Below are 17,107 nucleotides of genomic sequence, written 5' to 3'. Positions count from 1 at the left end.
GTGTGGGAAAGAGACTTCTATGCATTTAACTGGGAAAAGTCACTGGCCAGATGTCTGTGAGATAGTCCCCAAAAAATCAGCTTGGTTAATGCTACAAATGTATTTGTCATTGAAACGTATGATACAAGCTTTGTGCTGTATGTAGTTTATGAACAGTCCATCAAAGGTTTTTTTTGAGGTGAAAGGAGTGGCAGACACTGATGTCCAACAGCTGGGAACTCACCATCGAGCAGATCACACACACAACAGCTGCGTTTACTGCACAACGTCCACGTTTCCTCAAGAGTTGATGACAGATGAGACAGGAAAAGCTAAGACAAAAGAAAAGTAATTTTGATTTATATTCGTCGTTTGGCTGCAAACAACAATCCTCTCTCGAGCAGGTTTGCTGCACTGACATGAAGAGGTTATACCAGGTACAGTAACACGTGTAGCACACACAGTTTATCATTTCTTCTGACCACTTGATAAAGGCTGAGTTCAGTTCCCACTCTCTGTTTACTCCTGAGGGGAATTAGTTTGATGATGTCTTCGAGTTGATAAATGCTCCATTTTATTAGTTGACTTGTTGTTGTCTGTCATCATACTCACTTATGGCCGCTTTTCCAATATACAGTTCCAGCATGGCTCGGCACCCCACGTCTCGACTCTACTCGTGGTTTTGTTTTTGCTTTTCCATCAGTGATAGTACCTGGTACCTGGTACTTGGTATATTTTTAGTATCTAACCTAACAAACCAAACAATGCTGAACTGCAGATCAGTTGAAAAGACTTAAAACCACACTGCTGACGATCATGATCTTTTAGCCGTATTTCAGTTCAGTGACTGTGTCATACAGAGTCTGTGCTCCAGTCCGAAGTACAGAATAATTTGGTGAACAAATATTTTTAATTAACTGATTCTAATGATTCAGTTACATCAAAAGCAACTGCTTTGTCTGTCACTAGTTACTGTGATTGTGTTGTTTAAAACAACGTCACAGCAGGTTCGTGCAGCCAGACGACCCCGTCCATGTTGATGAGGAACTAGTAATGGAAAACAACCCAAAACAGTGTAGAGTTGAGCCGAGCCATGCTAGAATTGTATAGTGGAAATCACTATCTATCCATCTATCCATCCATCCATCCATCCATCCACCCACCCACCGGCTCTACTCGCCTCGGCACGGTTTAGGTGCCGAGGTGAGACGATATACTATACTTTGACATTTTTGACCAATTTTCGACGACATACTGTACTATGACTTTTTTGACCGGTTTTGGACAACATACTATACTATGACGTTTTTGATTGATTTTGAACAACATACTATACTATGACATTTTTGACCGATTTTCGACGACATACTATACTATGACATTTTTGACCGATTTTCGACGACATACTATACTATGACATTTTTGACCGGTTTTGGACAACATACTATACTATGACATTTTTGACCGATTTTTGACGACATACTATACTATGACGTTTTTGAGTGAATTTAGATGACATACTATACTATGGCGTGTTGGTGTCATTTAGTAGGACATCTAAAGAAATGGCTTCTTGAGTAGATCCATACTGTGGTATCTACTCAACATGGGCAGAGTCATCATTGCATGGCTGCGTGATTGTTCAGGATTAAGTAGTTTTAACTTATCTACAGTTCAACACTGTTCGGCTTGATTTGTGTATCGGATGTCTCCAGAGCACAGACTCTTACTCCACAGACTACAGGGTCTGTGATGCCACTCGTGATCGGCGGTTCTGTCCCTAAATACACCAGACTCTGTTAAATATAGAGATTCCCCTGGTAGTTGTTGGAAATTAACCCGCCTTTTCAGGATTGTTTTTGGAAGTAGTTTTAACTGATCTACAGTTTGGCGCTGTTCGGTTTGGAACCTCGCTGGAACAGGTACTAAAAATAGTACCTGGTATCAGGTACTATGGTAGTGGAAACGCTACTTAGTTGTGGCGAGGCGAGTAGAACCGGTGGAAATACGCCATGTGAGTCAGTTGACCCGTAGCAGGGCTGCTGTGGCCTTGATGAGGACTCGTCACACTTTAATTCATAAGATGACAGTAATGTTCTGTTGTGTACAGCTTTAATGTAGCCTGCCCCTTCTTCTCTTGTTTGGGGCCTTGCCCTGAATGAGCAGCTTTTCCAGGCCATTGTGATGAACAGCATGACCCAAGAAGGTCACATAGAAATATATATCTGTCGCCGACCGGAGGAACTCTTGAGTAATTAACAAAACACTTCTGGGATCTCCATACTGTGTCCAGTGTTAAACTGCTCAACATTATTTAGGTCGTTTTTGCAGTATAACCCACTTCTGAAACCTTTTATCTTATCATTGCAGCCTCCTCATTATAATAGCGCTTTGTAGCTTTTGAACAAAACATCTACTGAGAAACAGGCACAGTTAACACTATTTGTGTGAATGGTATTCAACTGAACTAACCTCGTCTCAGTATAAACACTAATACTGTGTGTGACCAAAGTGTGTCTGCCTATGCTTTTTATTTGTATCAACAATTCAATTCAATTTTATTTTATTTGTATAGCGCCAAATCATAACATACATTATCTCAAGGCACTGTACATAGACAACATCAAGGAGAGCAGCGAACCCCAACAGTTCACACAATGAGCAAACACTAGGCATCAGTGGAGAGAAAAAACTCCCTCTTAACAGGAAGAAATCTCTGACAGAACCAGGCTCAGAGATGTGCGGTCATCTGCCTCGACCGGTTGGGGTGAAAGGAAAAATGGGGGACAGAGGAGAGGTGGGGGACAGAAAGGGGGGAGAGAAAGGACAAGAGGGAGATGAGGTAGAGACAGAAGAGAGAGAGACCAGGAGCAGATACACAACAACTGTATCAAGTTACAAGTTTATACAGTTAATGATATCGACTTTTAATTATAGCAGAATAATAATGGTGATGATATGGGTAGCCTTGAAAACTGGATCTTGATCCCGCAACCTGCAAGATGAGAATACAGAGAGAGGGAAGGAAAGACACAAACTAGGGAGAGAAAGAGACAAGGTTAATGACATATATGTCAAAAGTCATAATCATATCCTGAGTGTGAGAGAGTGAGTGTGCGTGTACCACAGGAAAATCCCCCAGCAGTCTAGGTTTATAGCAGCATTACTAAGAGATGGTCCAGGTTTCCCTGAACCAGCTCTAACTATAAGCTTTATCAAAAAGTAAAGTTTTAAGTCTAACTTTAAATACAGAGAGAGGATCCGCCTCCCGAACTGTCATTGGAAGCTGGTTCCACAGGAGAGGAGCCTGGTAACTGAAGGCTCTGCCTCCCATTCTACTCTTACAGACTCTGGGAACCACAAGTAAACCTAAGTGGTCTGTTAGAGTGATAGGGTAAGACTAGGTCTTTCAGGTATGAAGGGGCCTAACCATTAAGTGCTTTGTACGCGAGGAGGAGGATTTTAAATTTAATTCTAAACTGTACGGGGAGCCAGTGTAGAGAAGCTAACACTGGAGTTATGTGGTCTCTCTTTCTAGTTCCTGTCAGAACTCGTGCTGCAGCATTTTGAATTAACTGAAGGGTTCTAACAGACTTGTTGGAACATCCTGATAATAAGGAGTTACAGTAATCTAATCTAGATGTAGCAAAAGCATGAACTAGTTTTTCAGCATCCTGTAAAGATAGAATGTTTCTAATTTTCATAATGTTCTGCAGGTGGAAGAAGGCTGTTCTGGAAATAAGTTTTATGTGTGAATCAAATGACCTTTCCTGGTCAAAAGTAACTCCAAGGTTCCTCACAGTGGAACTGGAAGCCAAGGTGACGTCATCTAAAGTGACAATGTGATCAGAAAGTTTTTCTCTGAGGTGTTTAGGGCCGAGTATATTGACCTCAGTTTTTTTTCAAGCCTTTTCTCATAGACCTATTGCATTACAGACCAAAATAACTTTAGCTGGTGGCCATATCCAGTCCATTTCTGTGTCTTAGGTCTCAAGTCTTAACCTTCAAGTCACAAATCAAGACTCAAGTCAAGTTATATGAATATAGAAGATGAAGATGATTTCCAAGATATCCCACATTTAAATATGTTAAAAAAAGAAATACTATATTACTCATACAATGTAAGGACGGCATCATGGTCGTGTCGCTTGGTTGCCAGGTTTGTGCACAAGGCCACAAAAGCAGACACACAATTTTTGTCTGCTTTTCCAAAACAAATCGTGACGTTAAGTCGAGTCATTTATCAGCGTTTGTCAAGCAAGTCTCAAGTCCTCAAATTTGCGACTTAAGTCAGACTCGAGTCAAGTCATGTGACTCATGTCCTACACCTCTGCTTTCTACCAGCTATTAACTTCAAAATATGTATTCTCTAAGGTGATGGAAAATAACTACTATCTCCTCATGAGTCAAAGAATGCAATGTTTTTGCTGTTCTTGCAATATTGTTACTAATTCACTCCCAATGGCTCCCAATTTCATGTTGTACCTATAAAAATAACACAAAACCAAATTTCATTTTGCAAATAAAGGGCTTTACGATGACCATCTAATCTACTTATGAGATGCATATGAATGCATTATTCCTGAACCTACAGACATTAAAATTTTTACAACTTTATGTTTAAAATAAAAATAACCTCCTGCCAAAAAGAATAATAAAGAAAAAGCTGTATATCAGTCAACGCTGTGATTCTGTGAAACAGCTGGACAGAGGAATTAAAGTTAAGTACTTAGTACTTAAGTACTACGTTTATAAAGGTTTTGTTTTGTAAGTCACTCGCTGACGGGTTAACAAAAGTACTTAGGGTTGTCAAAATAAGCACCTTTTCAGTCTATTTCTTTATGTGCATAATGCTGCTATTTAATTTATTTACAAAAAAGTGTGTTTAATCTGTGTCAACACAAATGTATGTGTATGTATTTCCGTATGCCTGTGACCGAAATAAAAAATAAACTACTTCAAAAATGGGGTTCAAGTCAGACTTGCGCGATAATTACATTTTCTTCTAATGTCATACTGACAGAGAATCAAAGGATTGTGTAAACTCATTCAGAACTACAACTTTAAATTTAATTGAATAATTGCGCTGTTTTATTATCTTTGTGGTCACACGAGAAGTCAATGGCCTCTGCCTCCAAACTCTGAAGACCACGAATGACCCGTTTGTCCATTGTTGTTGTTGTAAGCCACCGCTGTTTTTATAAGCTGTGTGGACCTGTGTTATCATTGTCTTGAAGCTCTGCTCACAGGGAGTATCTCACTGGCCGACCTCTGAACTTTCCAGGGCTGTCTGAGGTTGAGCCTGACGTAGACCCCCACACATTTCCCCGGCTCGACTGGGTGGTCAGTACAGTACTCGCACTAACAAATACGATCCCATCCTGACAGGAACAGATGCTGTGTTTGTGGCGTCATGTGCTTGTCAACTGCTGCAATTGAGTGCGAGAGGTAGCGTAAATACAACAAACAGCCCGTCTCCGGCGTTGCGGACCGTGTCTGCTGCCAAAGATCACCAATACTCACCCGTACTGAACTTACAGCGGCGTGTTTTTCTTTCCCCTTAACACGGTTTTGTGACAACGAAAATAAATGTGCAAGTGTTGCGCGAGCAGCGTGAAGCGAGAGTGAAATTTGAAGAATAAAAAAACAATACAGGAGAATAACAGAAACTTGTGAAACGTGTCTGATTTACACAGATTCATGTCTGTGGGAAACAGAGGGAGAAGATAAGCTGAGTGTTATCAGCGGGAGCCGAAAACAACAATCAGCAATTCAGCTTAAAGCTGAAGTGCCAGCTGAACGCCGCTGCACTAAGAAACATGGAGAGAATCACTTTGAACTCATTTTGACAACGGTTTGGCTGTCACTGTCTGTTTATATTAAGTTAAGTTTTAAAAGCAGACACAGTATGGAAACCTTGAAAAACCTTCCAACAAATCTGCCCTGACAGCTCACAGCATCTTTCTGTCCCTCCAAAACTTTCTCACAGCCCCGCAGACAAGGCGTTCAGGCCGCTGACGTCAGCAATCTCAGGAGCTCTGCACCCCTGCTTTCTGTCTTCAGTGTTCTCAAAAGGGGGTCAGAGTTCAGACCTGTCACTGGGTCCCGTTTATCACAGGGGAGGTTATGTGAACGAGGCAGAAGGGTGGAGGGGTGGGGTGGCCGGTTGACCAAGGTTTGTTTTCAAGTGATCACCTCAAGGAAAAGCTCCCAGCCAGTGTCAATGGCCCATGGGTGAGAGCATGGTGAAGAGGTATAAAAAGGACTTGAGGGACCAGAGAGCACAGAGAGAGAGAGAAAGTGGCAGCTTTTGCTAAAAAAACTGATCCAATAAACGTGGAATATTCAAACAATCAGGAAAAACCCAGCAATTACCTGTGATTTTTTTTGGTGATTTTGGAGCCTCAGTCATCAGAGAAGTCGCCATGGCAGTTCTCACCAACTACTGGATGTGTTTACTTGCTCTTTCATTGGCAGAGACCATGGGCCACAGTCTGAGACGGTAAGACAATCCATCCTATTCACAACCGTTTATTCAAATTAGAGGTAGACAATTCATTTTTGTCATTTTGTAATAATTAGGATTGGGAGATTATCATTTAATTGGGTTTGCAGCTTTTTGTTCCCAGTAAAATGTTGATTACTTGATATTAAGTTGTGGTTTTTCGTTTCAAATTAAGCAGTTAGCATTTCAAATTGTTTTAACACATGAGAAAAACATGCAGCAAAGCAGTAAAAAAAACAACAATACAAAAGTAAAGACTGGAACACAAGTGTTTTATTGGTTCTTTGAAAACAGCTATTGTTTCCAGTGTTGGCTATAACCATGTGTTCTTTGTTAATTTTTCTGGCCTGGCACTGAAAGAATAAAAAGCAATGTGTGGTTAATTAAAGGCTTGTTGTTTGATTGAGATGATGACCAGGCATACTGTACATACCAGACACATATCCCCAATCATCACATGCTGATTTTTTCCTTTTCTGTTCAATGTGTTTGCCACTTCACTGTCTTTCGCTGCTCATCTTTGTCCAGAATCAGCCTGAAGAAGATGCCGTCCATCAGAGAGACCCTGCAGGAGTTGGGTGTTTCTGTAGAGCAGGTGTTGAGTGAGCTAAACCAGAAGAGTCCAAGAGACAACAACAACGGCACTGTTCCCACACCTCTAACCAATTACTTGGATGTGAGACACTTTGTTTTTAGAAATACTTGTCGCCTTTAAGGAGCCAATATCTCAAAATGATGTCTCTTAATTCTAGACGGGACTCAAATGAATTTCAAATGACAGTCAAAAACAGCTGGATTTGTGGTTTTCACTCTTGAGGACAAAAACAGACTTTATTCTTGAAGTTAGAAGTTTGTCTTGGATAAGACTCAGAATGTGTTTGAGAGCAAGGCAGCAGATCTGGTTCCCGTTGGATTAGCACCTCATAAATATTCATCAAGAGTCACGCTGTCAGTGTCATGTGTCAAATCCTGTGTGTTGCCTTTTGTCAATTTTTGACACTGGGAAAAATCTTCATAAATGAGAAAAGGAAGACTTGAGAATTCACTGATTTACAACAGTTATGTTCTTTTCCTGTTCATTTCTCAATAGACTCAGTACTTTGGTGAAATCAGTATTGGTTCTCCCGCCCAGCTGTTCAATGTAGTGTTTGACACAGGCTCGGCCAACCTGTGGGTGCCCTCACATAGCTGCTCACCCTTCTCCACTGCCTGCTGTAAGTGTGAATTTATATCCGCTCCATTCTTACACTTTACTCTCCCTGTTCACTTTCACCGCTCTCATAGTATCGTTGTCAGGACACACAGACTGTGGTTGTTTTAGCTGAATGTCCTCTCAGACCACTGTACAATCTCATGTTTCCCACAGGAGACCTTAAAAGCCAAACAGAGGCTGGCCAAAAAAAAGAAGACTTGTTTCATAATGTTGTTTCATAACTGAATAAGCACATGACATACATCACGTAAGTCTGTCTAGGTGACCGTGAACCACTCCTGAACATCCATATTTAGTTTTAGTTGTAGACTTCTCTTCTGAATCTTTCCTGTGTTGTTTAGTGCCGCGGGTCGTGTAGTCAAATGCATCGCGTCCACGCAAATGATGGCAGGCGACAGGAGATCTAAACACTGCTTCACTGAGAAACCCATGGGGCCACGTGGAGCTGATAGGCTTAGTCAGCACTGTGTAACCTAATGTGGCATTGACATAAATGTTATGGCCTTTTTTTAATCAGTTAAAAGTGACACACTACAGCTGTTACGCTGAAGGATCTCCAGAAAAATGATGGAAACAAAGCCCTCAATCCTGATCTTCTCCCAACAGACGAATCCAGACAGAACCACATTTTTCACCCATGACGCAATGAAACCTCACTATTTTGTTTTTACTGCTCAATTTATGTTGAAGTTGCTGTAAGTGCTGGAGTAGTGGTGTGAAGGCACCTGCAGAAAGAGTAGTTGTAGTGGAACAGCCATATTATCTCTCTCTCTCTCTCTCTCTCTCTCTCTCTCTCTCTCTCTCTCTGAAAGACCTATGTGGACAAAGTGTATGGGTTTGTAATCGTTTCACAGTAGTTTAGATACCAGCAGACTTCCTCACATAAAATCAAGCAAATTCCTTTTTCTTTCCTTTTTCTTTTTATTTCTTTGGACCAAAGGAGTTCACAACCGACTGGTTTGTGCTACAGGAAGCATACAGACTCAGTGGAAGTTTGCTGACAACTGCGGAAATGGGTAGATGATGAAACTGATGTGTGGACCCTAGTTGACCTCTGTAGACACGTGGATGTGGAAAGTGTGCCCGGGCCCTAAGGCTTTAAACACAAGTGTCAAGACACTTGATTTACATTATGTTTAAAGGTTACTTTGGGATTATGAATCAACAACGCCCACAAAAGTCCTGCCTACTGTACCTTTGAAAATGTCAAGAAGCTCCAGTGCTGGGTTCACAATCTGTTCCTCAGCTCATGTTAAAGGAACATTGTTTGACAAAGATCCCACGTACATGACTCAAATCAATTGTGAACTGTTAGTTACTCACAACAGGTACGATGCCTCCGTATCCTGGACTCATGTGGAGAACGGGACGGGATTTTCCATCCAGTACGCCTCTGGAAATGTCCGGGGATTCCTGAGCGAGGACGTGGTCGTGGTGAGCGTCAGATCAAAATTTCAGTTTCTTCTTTTTGTTTTTGCATATAAAAAAAGTCCTCTTACATGCTTGCTGTATTCCCGCAGGTTGGCGGTATTCCTGTGGTGCAGGTATTTGCTGAAGCCACCTCTCTCTCCGCCATGCCATTCATCTTTGCCAAGTTTGACGGAGTCCTGGGGATGGGTTACCCCAACTCGGCCATCGACGGCATCCCCCCGGTGTTTGATGGCATCATGTCCCAGCATGTCCTCAAGGAAGAGGTGTTCTCTGTCTACTACAGCAGGTGCATTCAACTAATTCTAATTTTAAATGTAGGCTTGAAAAGAATAATAGACACTTTCTTTACCTGGGTCTCAAATAGAAATTCACAATTACAACTAAAAGTTGGTGTGGCTCCTCATAACTATTAATTAACAATATAATGTTTTACTTACACATTGGTTTATTTAAATAACCAAACAGTTATTTTAAATTTGCAAGCTTATTTAAATAATAATTAAGGTTAATAGATATCTAAGTGCCAGATCATATTTACATCTGCTAGATTTACATGATGGTCTGCAAGGACCGTGTGCTCCATGTAGCACAACACCTCCCCGCCCAGTTGCTAGAATGCTCTTGTTTTGGTCGAAAGAGACAACAAAGAAGACACTAACCATGGAATTGTACTTGAGGTTATATGAGGAAGCTTGTATAAATGGAATCACAGACATCTACACACACACAGAAATATGAAGCAGCTCTCCAGCGACGCTGACGTGCCGACTAATATTCAGATAAAATTATTATATAAAAGAACTATGAAATTAGATATACAATTAAAGTTTTAAATCTAAGCTTGTAAAGCCCAGGAATTTTTCCCCAGATCATGACTATCATTTTTTCATTATCCTTCAGTGATATGCTTGCTGTCGCTCCCTTTCATTCTGTCCCTTTCATTTTTTCCTTTTCGTGGCATGCTACAATTCCTAAATGACTAAATCAATGTTATGCAAGATAAATAGATTACGAGTTACTTAACTGCAAGTTTCTGGTGGTTTATTACACACATTTAATTGAGAATTTATTCCGTGCCTCTGATCCACAACTCAACTAAGTTTGTTGTCTTGTGACCGTGACATTAAAGGATTCTATTCTAAGGATTACATTACATGCCATTTAGCAGATGCTTTTATCCAAAACGACCTTACAATGAAATTGAGTAAAATCAGCCAGGGGTGGAGTCGAACTTGCGACCATGATGTCTTTCGCACGCATGGTACCGGTCTTAACCACTGAGCCACTCCACCCCCGAGGATGAAATCAACCTCTATGCAGATGACAACATTTTTTAATTCATAAAACAATGGTCATAAAATGTTTTTTGCGAGATTAATTTAGGGTGAAATCTAATACTGTCTTATCTAAAGCTTTAGTGCCATTAGTGAGGAATAATTAAATGTATCTCTCTCTCTCTCATCATGGACTTGATGGGTGATGTATTTCATGTTTTCAGAGATCCAAAACACTCTCCTGGTGGAGAACTTGTGCTTGGTGGCACAGACCCGAACTACTACACTGGAAACTTTAACTATATGAACACTCGAGAGATGGGCAAATGGGAAGTGACCATGAAAGGGTAAGATCTTTGCTTCACGCCATTTACCGTGTGTGTCAATGTATGTGTAAGAGTCAAGAAACATTTGTTTTTATATTATTTATAACTTTTTTTATTATTGTTCACAAAGTACAATCACAGTCACAGATGCATTGCAGGCCCTCACTCCTATTCTTCTACCACCCCCCCACCCTGCAAAGAAACAAAGAAGCCACATACAGTATAGGTGGAAATCAATAGTAGACAATTGTATCATACAGGTATACTAACCCTAAAATGCCAGCCCCCCGACAGTCATGTTTTATCTCCCCTGTTCGAAAGCTATAGGATAATTGGAGACCACTTTGATGTAAAAATGTCACATTTTAGCTGAAGTCTTGCAGTGATGCTCTCCATATAGTAGACACTTACAACCCTTTCTCTCCATTGGTTTAATGTTGGTCGCTGTGGCTTTAGCCAGGAGACTGTAATCATCTTCTTGGCTATCAGAAGGAGGACTCTCAATAAATAAATTTGTTTTTTATCCCCCATGTCTTCCTTTAATTTGTAGAAATCATGTACGTGAAGATCAAATTTCCTTTGGAGTTGGTCAAAAGATTTCAGAACGCCTCCCTCGAAAAGTTTATCTATTATTTTAAGTCATTTTTCAGCCCATCTCTTAAAGCCAGCATCCATGTTGGAAGGTAGAAAGTCTACATCTAGTGCAATCTTGTTTATGTAAACAGGAAGGTTCAACTTTTTCCTTATTGTTGAAACTTATTTTTTATTGTTCTTGTTTTTTCTCCTCACCTCTCATTCGGTCAGTGTTTCTGTCGGACCACAGATGATGTTTTGTGCAGAAGCCTGCACAGCTGTAATTGACACAGGCTCCTCCTACATCACCGGCCCGGCCTCCTCTGTGTCTGTGCTGATGAAAACCATCGGTGCACAGCAGGATGAAAGCGGAGTAAGTTATTACACATGAAACATCACGGCTGCCTCAAGAAACATCTGACTTAAAGAAATAAATAATACAAGTGCCCGTCACCACTGATTACTTACTGTGTGTTCAACAGTACAAAGTCAACTGTGACACTGTGAAGTCTTTGCCCAGTGTGACCTTTCACCTGGGTGGTCAGGAATACTCACTCACACAGGAGGATTACATCTTATGGGTAAGGATACAAATCATTTCAATATGAAGACACACACGTGCAATATAAATCACTCCAGTGACTACTTTGTACCTACTTTAATGTATACTCCTAATCTACACATACTTTTGTATTGCACATTTATTTGACTGATGCAGTTAGAGTTAAACATAGGAGCCTTCAATGCCCTGCACCCCACACACATGTTTTCAGTTATGAGGCGCATTAGACCTGATGAATGTTAGAAAACATACACATGGTAAAATTTAGTACATTAGAGTACTTGGATAAATGGTTAAGTCATTCAGCAGTTCTCGAACTACAAACCCATTCAAATGTGTGTCCATATACATATATAAGTTGTATGTATATATATATATATATATATATATATATATATATATATATATATATATATATATATATATATATATATACATAGTATATGTATGCCTATATATCTTTACATTTACAAAACAACTTTCTGGACCTTGAGGGCTTTGGGCATTGGTAATAACGATGTTATATTTGGGTTTTTTTTCAGTGTATGTTCACACCTAATTGTTCACTTCATTGGTCCACACTTGATGTAAATTTGATATACTGTTTAATTCTCCACCTGGTATGTTTCACATTTAATTTACATTGTAAACAAAAGTCATGTGATCAGAAACACTGCAGACAAAAGGACCAATCCCTCACAATTTCTACACCATGGAGCATTGGCAGGTTAATGTTAATCTGCCCTGTCACTCTGTGATGAGCAGCGTGTGACAGGTGTCTGGTGGAGTAGTGAGGAATGGAAAGAACCACAGAGATGCAACACAGTTAGAGATTGTATGCCATTTAACAGGCATCCATCCTCCAGGTCTGCAAAGCCCAAACTTCTCATCCTCGAGAGGTAAACTAGCATTGCTACCCTGGAGAGCCACGAAACCACAAACTTGTCACTGTCCTTAGGGGCAAGTCAGCGGCCTTGTGCCTGTTGGGATGACAATGCTCTTCGAATTGTGCTAGTTTCCCTGTGGAGGAGGAAGAGTTTTGACCTTCCAGACAAAGAAGATAGAAGCAGTGTTCTCCTGTCTCACGCACCAGGCTTCCATTCACCCACGCCAGACAGACTGAGTAGAAGTTGTGCACAAGATGTGATGTACTCTAAACATTGAACTTATCAGAATAAATATGGCTTTTTTCACAGCAATCACAGATAGAAGGGGATGTCTGCATCGTCACGTTCAGAGGCCTGGACGTGCCGCCCCCTGTAGGCCCCATCTGGATCCTGGGGGCCAACTTCATTGCCCGCTACTACACAGAGTTCGATCGACGCAATAACCGGATAGGCTTTGCCACAGCAGTCTGACAGGAAGTGAAACAAAGGCAACATCTGTTTTTCTTCTATATTTTATATCTATATTTTTGCTGCTATCTCCCAAATGTTTTCTCGGCACTTGTTTGTCCAGTTCTGCCTCACATTGCATTGTCGCGATCAAACGTAATCGGTTTCACAAAATGCTAAAGCGTGCACACAACCTAAAGGAACTCGTCCTCACATTTCTTGCAAACCCCGCTCTCTGTGTTAAAGAATATTTTGTACCAGTTGCACTGAACACCTTCTGAAAAAGTTTCTATTTATAAGCATTTATCATAAATGGAGCCCTAGAAAAAAGCATATCTGTTATGTACTGACGTACCAAGAATAAAGTTTTTTACCGGGTTTTTGTCCTCCATTTAACTTTGTACTTACTTTGTAACTTTGTAAAGACTGCATTGTTTCCCTCCGTCAAAGTCCGTCAAATTTAATTATGAGCATGTGAAAGTCGAGGCTGATGTTAAAAACAGATTACTGCAGCAGAAACGAGCGGCTGCCAAAGAGAACCACATAAATATTCGTTGTCTGTTCGTGGATTATTGTTTATGAGTGTGTCTACTCCCAGGTAAAAAGGTAAAACCATCAGGTGCACATTTGGCTGAGTGTGTGCCAGTCACATGTGCTGCACTGTGTAACGTGAAACCCTGTTTGTTCTCCCACCAGAGCTGCAGCTGCCGTGTGGCTTCATCACAAACCACTCATTTCAGCAGGAGTGAGTGAGCAATAGAACATGACATTATTCCAAATTGAATCATCCATTGGTCGAATTTTTTCTGCAGCTCGTGATCACAGACTTGTTTCTTTCTTCTTTCTGTGGCTAAAAGAGCTCTATTTTTGGTGTTAAATAAAGAAGAAGCAGCAAACAAAGGAAACCATGGATCTGGAAGGGTAAAGGTTCTAAACTTCAGGATGCTTCAGGGGTAAACAGACTTTGACAGGGTGATTTCTATGCCTGACTCAACAAAGAAAGGGTTTTTTTATGCTTACTTAGCTGGAAGATGACACACAGAGATAAACAAAAAACAATTAAAGCATACATCACATGCTGTTATCCAACCGTCAGCGTTTTCCTTTTTTTCAGGATTGCACTCATGCCACTGTAAATGTGATAGCAGGGACTTTATGGCTCCCGGCTCTGACATCCTTCAATTGTCTGCTTCAGATTTTATGAGTTAATAGTCGATGCAGTGAACTGATAAGAATAAAAAAAAAAACCCTGAATGCTGCTGGTGAAGAGTGAACTGTAACATTTATCTCAATCTTTCTTTCAGGACTAATTGTACTAATGTCTGACCTAATTTTCAGTGGATTTACTATGTGATAGGAATGACAGATAAAAGGATGTGGATTTATTTTTACTTTGCTTAGAAAAAGATTTTGTTGATAACAAAGGATGGCACAAGAAGAAGCCGGGAGAAGATTATTTGTCATTTGTTAGATGTGGGCTTTTTCACTAGTCACTCTGCACGGTGAAATCCGTCAGATTTGTTGGTGGTTTCCACGTCTGTCTGCTAGACTAACAAAACCAGCATGGCAGCTCTTTTAATTACCATCACATATCCAGTATATGCTCCCACTTGATTCATAACATTTGGTCACTGAGGTCATGACCCCATTGGCGTCACTTTTAACTACCGGGTCTTTTTGTGAGTTTTTCAAATCCCAAAGTAGCAAATTGTTAATGAGGTCACCAAGAAGAGGTTACAGGTAACCGCTTTTGACCTTTTAGGACGTTGAGTGTAGAAGTGAAAGGAGCCAGTTGAGGTGGTTCGGGCACCGGGGCACCTCCCTAGGGAGGTGTTCCTGGTATGTCTAACTGAGAGGAGACAGAGGATCAGACCAAGGACTAAGTGGAAGGATTATATTCCTGACTGGCCTGGGAACGCCCAGGGATCCCCCAGTCAAAGCTGGACGTCTGGAGGCCCCTGTTAGAGCTGCTACCCATGCAACCCGATCTCAGATAAGTGGTTGATGGAAGGATGAATGTTTGTAAAATTGAATCGTCTTCTTTCACCTTTCAGCTCTTGTCTTTTAGACAGTGCCACTGTGTCCAGAATCCGATCCTTCTGTCACAAATCACCCGACACTGGTCTTTCACCCCTTTTGTGCACCGTCTATTGCTTTGGATTGTTGACCCCAGGTATTTAAACTCATCCACTATATCTACCTCTACTCCTTGCATCTGCACCTTACCACCTGTCTCACTGTCACACACACACACTCAAGTATCCTGTCTTTCTCTTACTAACCTTCATTCCTCTTCGCTCCAGTCCACTTCTACCAGGTCTTCTTCCACTTGTCCACTACTCTCACTACACATTGCAATATCATTTGTACCAAGAGTATAATTCATAGTTCTTTTTTTTGTGAGGTTAGAAACAGCCTTTTAGTTGTACTTTAGGAAGGGGTTTTGCTTTATGGAGCCCAAGTGGAGCTTGTTTAGACAAACCACCTAAACCACAGTGTGTGTTTTGCATTTTGAAGTGGACATTTATGTTATGTCATAATTACTGCAGGCAGTGGGTTTTTATTTGAATTCTCTCCCTGTTTTATTTTGTAGTATTTCCTTGTGTGTACCTTGTTAAGTTTTACTTCCTGTCATGTCTTCCCTCTTGATTATCTGGCTCTTTCCCCCAAATGTGTTTCACCTGTGTCTTATTATCCCTGCCTCCCCAGAGTTTTTAGCCTCTGTGCTCCCCAACGTCTTCGTTGGATCATTTGTTTCAGTTCATCCAGTTTGTTGCTGTGGTTTTCATGCGTCTCTGCTCCCTGTGTTTTGAGGTATTTTTTGAGTTTTTACTTTACTTCATCCCCCTTCTGCTTTAGCTTGTTTAGCCTTTTTTGTGCTTTTTGTTTTTGACTCTTGTTAAAGAGTCTTGTTAATTTTTTTTCTAAAAAATGGCATGCTTTCTGGTATGTGAAGGCCGCCATAATTTGCTAATGTCTTTGGCAAAGGTTGGGGGGGGAATGGAATAATCCTCCATTTGTTACAATCTGCAATCTCACTAATTCTCACATAACGGAACTTTGACAGCAGTAACATTAATTAGGACATACGTTCTTTCTTATTTCCTTTTTTTCTGGATGTTGTGAAGGAGAACATTAGGGCAGGCCGGTGGAACAGAGGACACGATATGGATATATGAGACCAACTTTCAGTGACATCATTTCAATCCAAATGCCAATCATCTCATAATTTGACAGACTTGTAGGATTGAGGCGTTAATGGGGTCTCATTTACATGTGTCATCTTTTATTGAATAGGACATGGTGTGAGTTTTGAAAATGATGGTCCCATTTAGGGGAAAACAGATGATAAAGCACGGCTCATTTGAGTGAACGCCAATGTGACTGACAGCTGATATTGTCCAACAGGTGCCTGGTTGCAAGTGACACCTGTGAAAACATTTCAAAAACGGGAGTCCAGATTTTTATGAGTGGCGTCACGACGGGTTCCCGCTTGAACTGAACATGTGAAGTTGAGAAAATGAAGTTGGATGTACAGCACCTGGTAAGAGAAACTTTAACCTGTCATCCAGAGAATATTACCTGTCCAGAAGTCAGGATTATATATGCACAGTATATTGAAGGTGTCACATTGACATGGCTGAGTGGTTAGATTCTACTCTAGAGCTTTATGCTGAATGTGTAGGTCAAATGGAAATAGCCTTTTTATCAAATGCCCAATGGGATTAAATGTTACTACAGTATTTTGATCGTTTTGTAGGGGAGTTCCAGGGGAAATGACACAAGTAACAATGCTAGAAATAACATATAGCATTTAATGTGAAACAGCTGAACATTGCCCACTTAAATGTTTCGAGTACGGCGTATCAGTGACATCACGGTTTAAACATGAGCTGCAAAGCTCTGCTCC

General features: G+C 40.7%; 1 protein-coding gene across 1 annotated transcript; it reads left to right on the top strand.

Moving 5' to 3' along the window:
• Positions 1–5,619: 5,619 nt before the first annotated feature.
• On the top strand, positions 5,620–13,575 carry ren (renin). The gene is made up of 9 exons (XM_044039438.1): positions 5,620–6,481; positions 7,013–7,160; positions 7,575–7,698; positions 9,013–9,131; positions 9,218–9,414; positions 10,627–10,749; positions 11,533–11,674; positions 11,784–11,882; positions 13,060–13,575. Exons 1-9 carry the CDS (start codon positions 6,405–6,407, stop codon positions 13,219–13,221), a joined length of 1,191 nt encoding a protein of 396 aa, XP_043895373.1. The 5' UTR covers positions 5,620–6,404; the 3' UTR covers positions 13,222–13,575.
• Positions 13,576–17,107: the final 3,532 nt, after the last annotated feature.

This window comes from Solea senegalensis, linkage group LG11 (genome assembly GCF_019176455.1).
Source record: "Solea senegalensis isolate Sse05_10M linkage group LG11, IFAPA_SoseM_1, whole genome shotgun sequence".
In the NCBI taxonomy this organism is placed as follows: domain Eukaryota; kingdom Metazoa; phylum Chordata; class Actinopteri; order Pleuronectiformes; family Soleidae; genus Solea; species Solea senegalensis.
This window is presented reverse-complemented; position numbering and strand designations above follow the sequence as displayed.

Coding starts and splice junctions, on each gene's coding strand:
- ren (XM_044039438.1), top strand. CDS start 6,405: ATGGCAGTTCTCACCAACTACTGGATGTGTTTACTTGCTCTTTCATTG. Junction 7,699..9,012: donor ACCCTTCTCCACTGCCTGCT/GTAAGTGTGAAT, acceptor GTGAACTGTTAG/TTACTCACAACAGGTACGAT. Junction 9,415..10,626: donor TTCTCTGTCTACTACAGCAG/GTGCATTCAACT, acceptor TCATGTTTTCAG/AGATCCAAAACACTCTCCTG.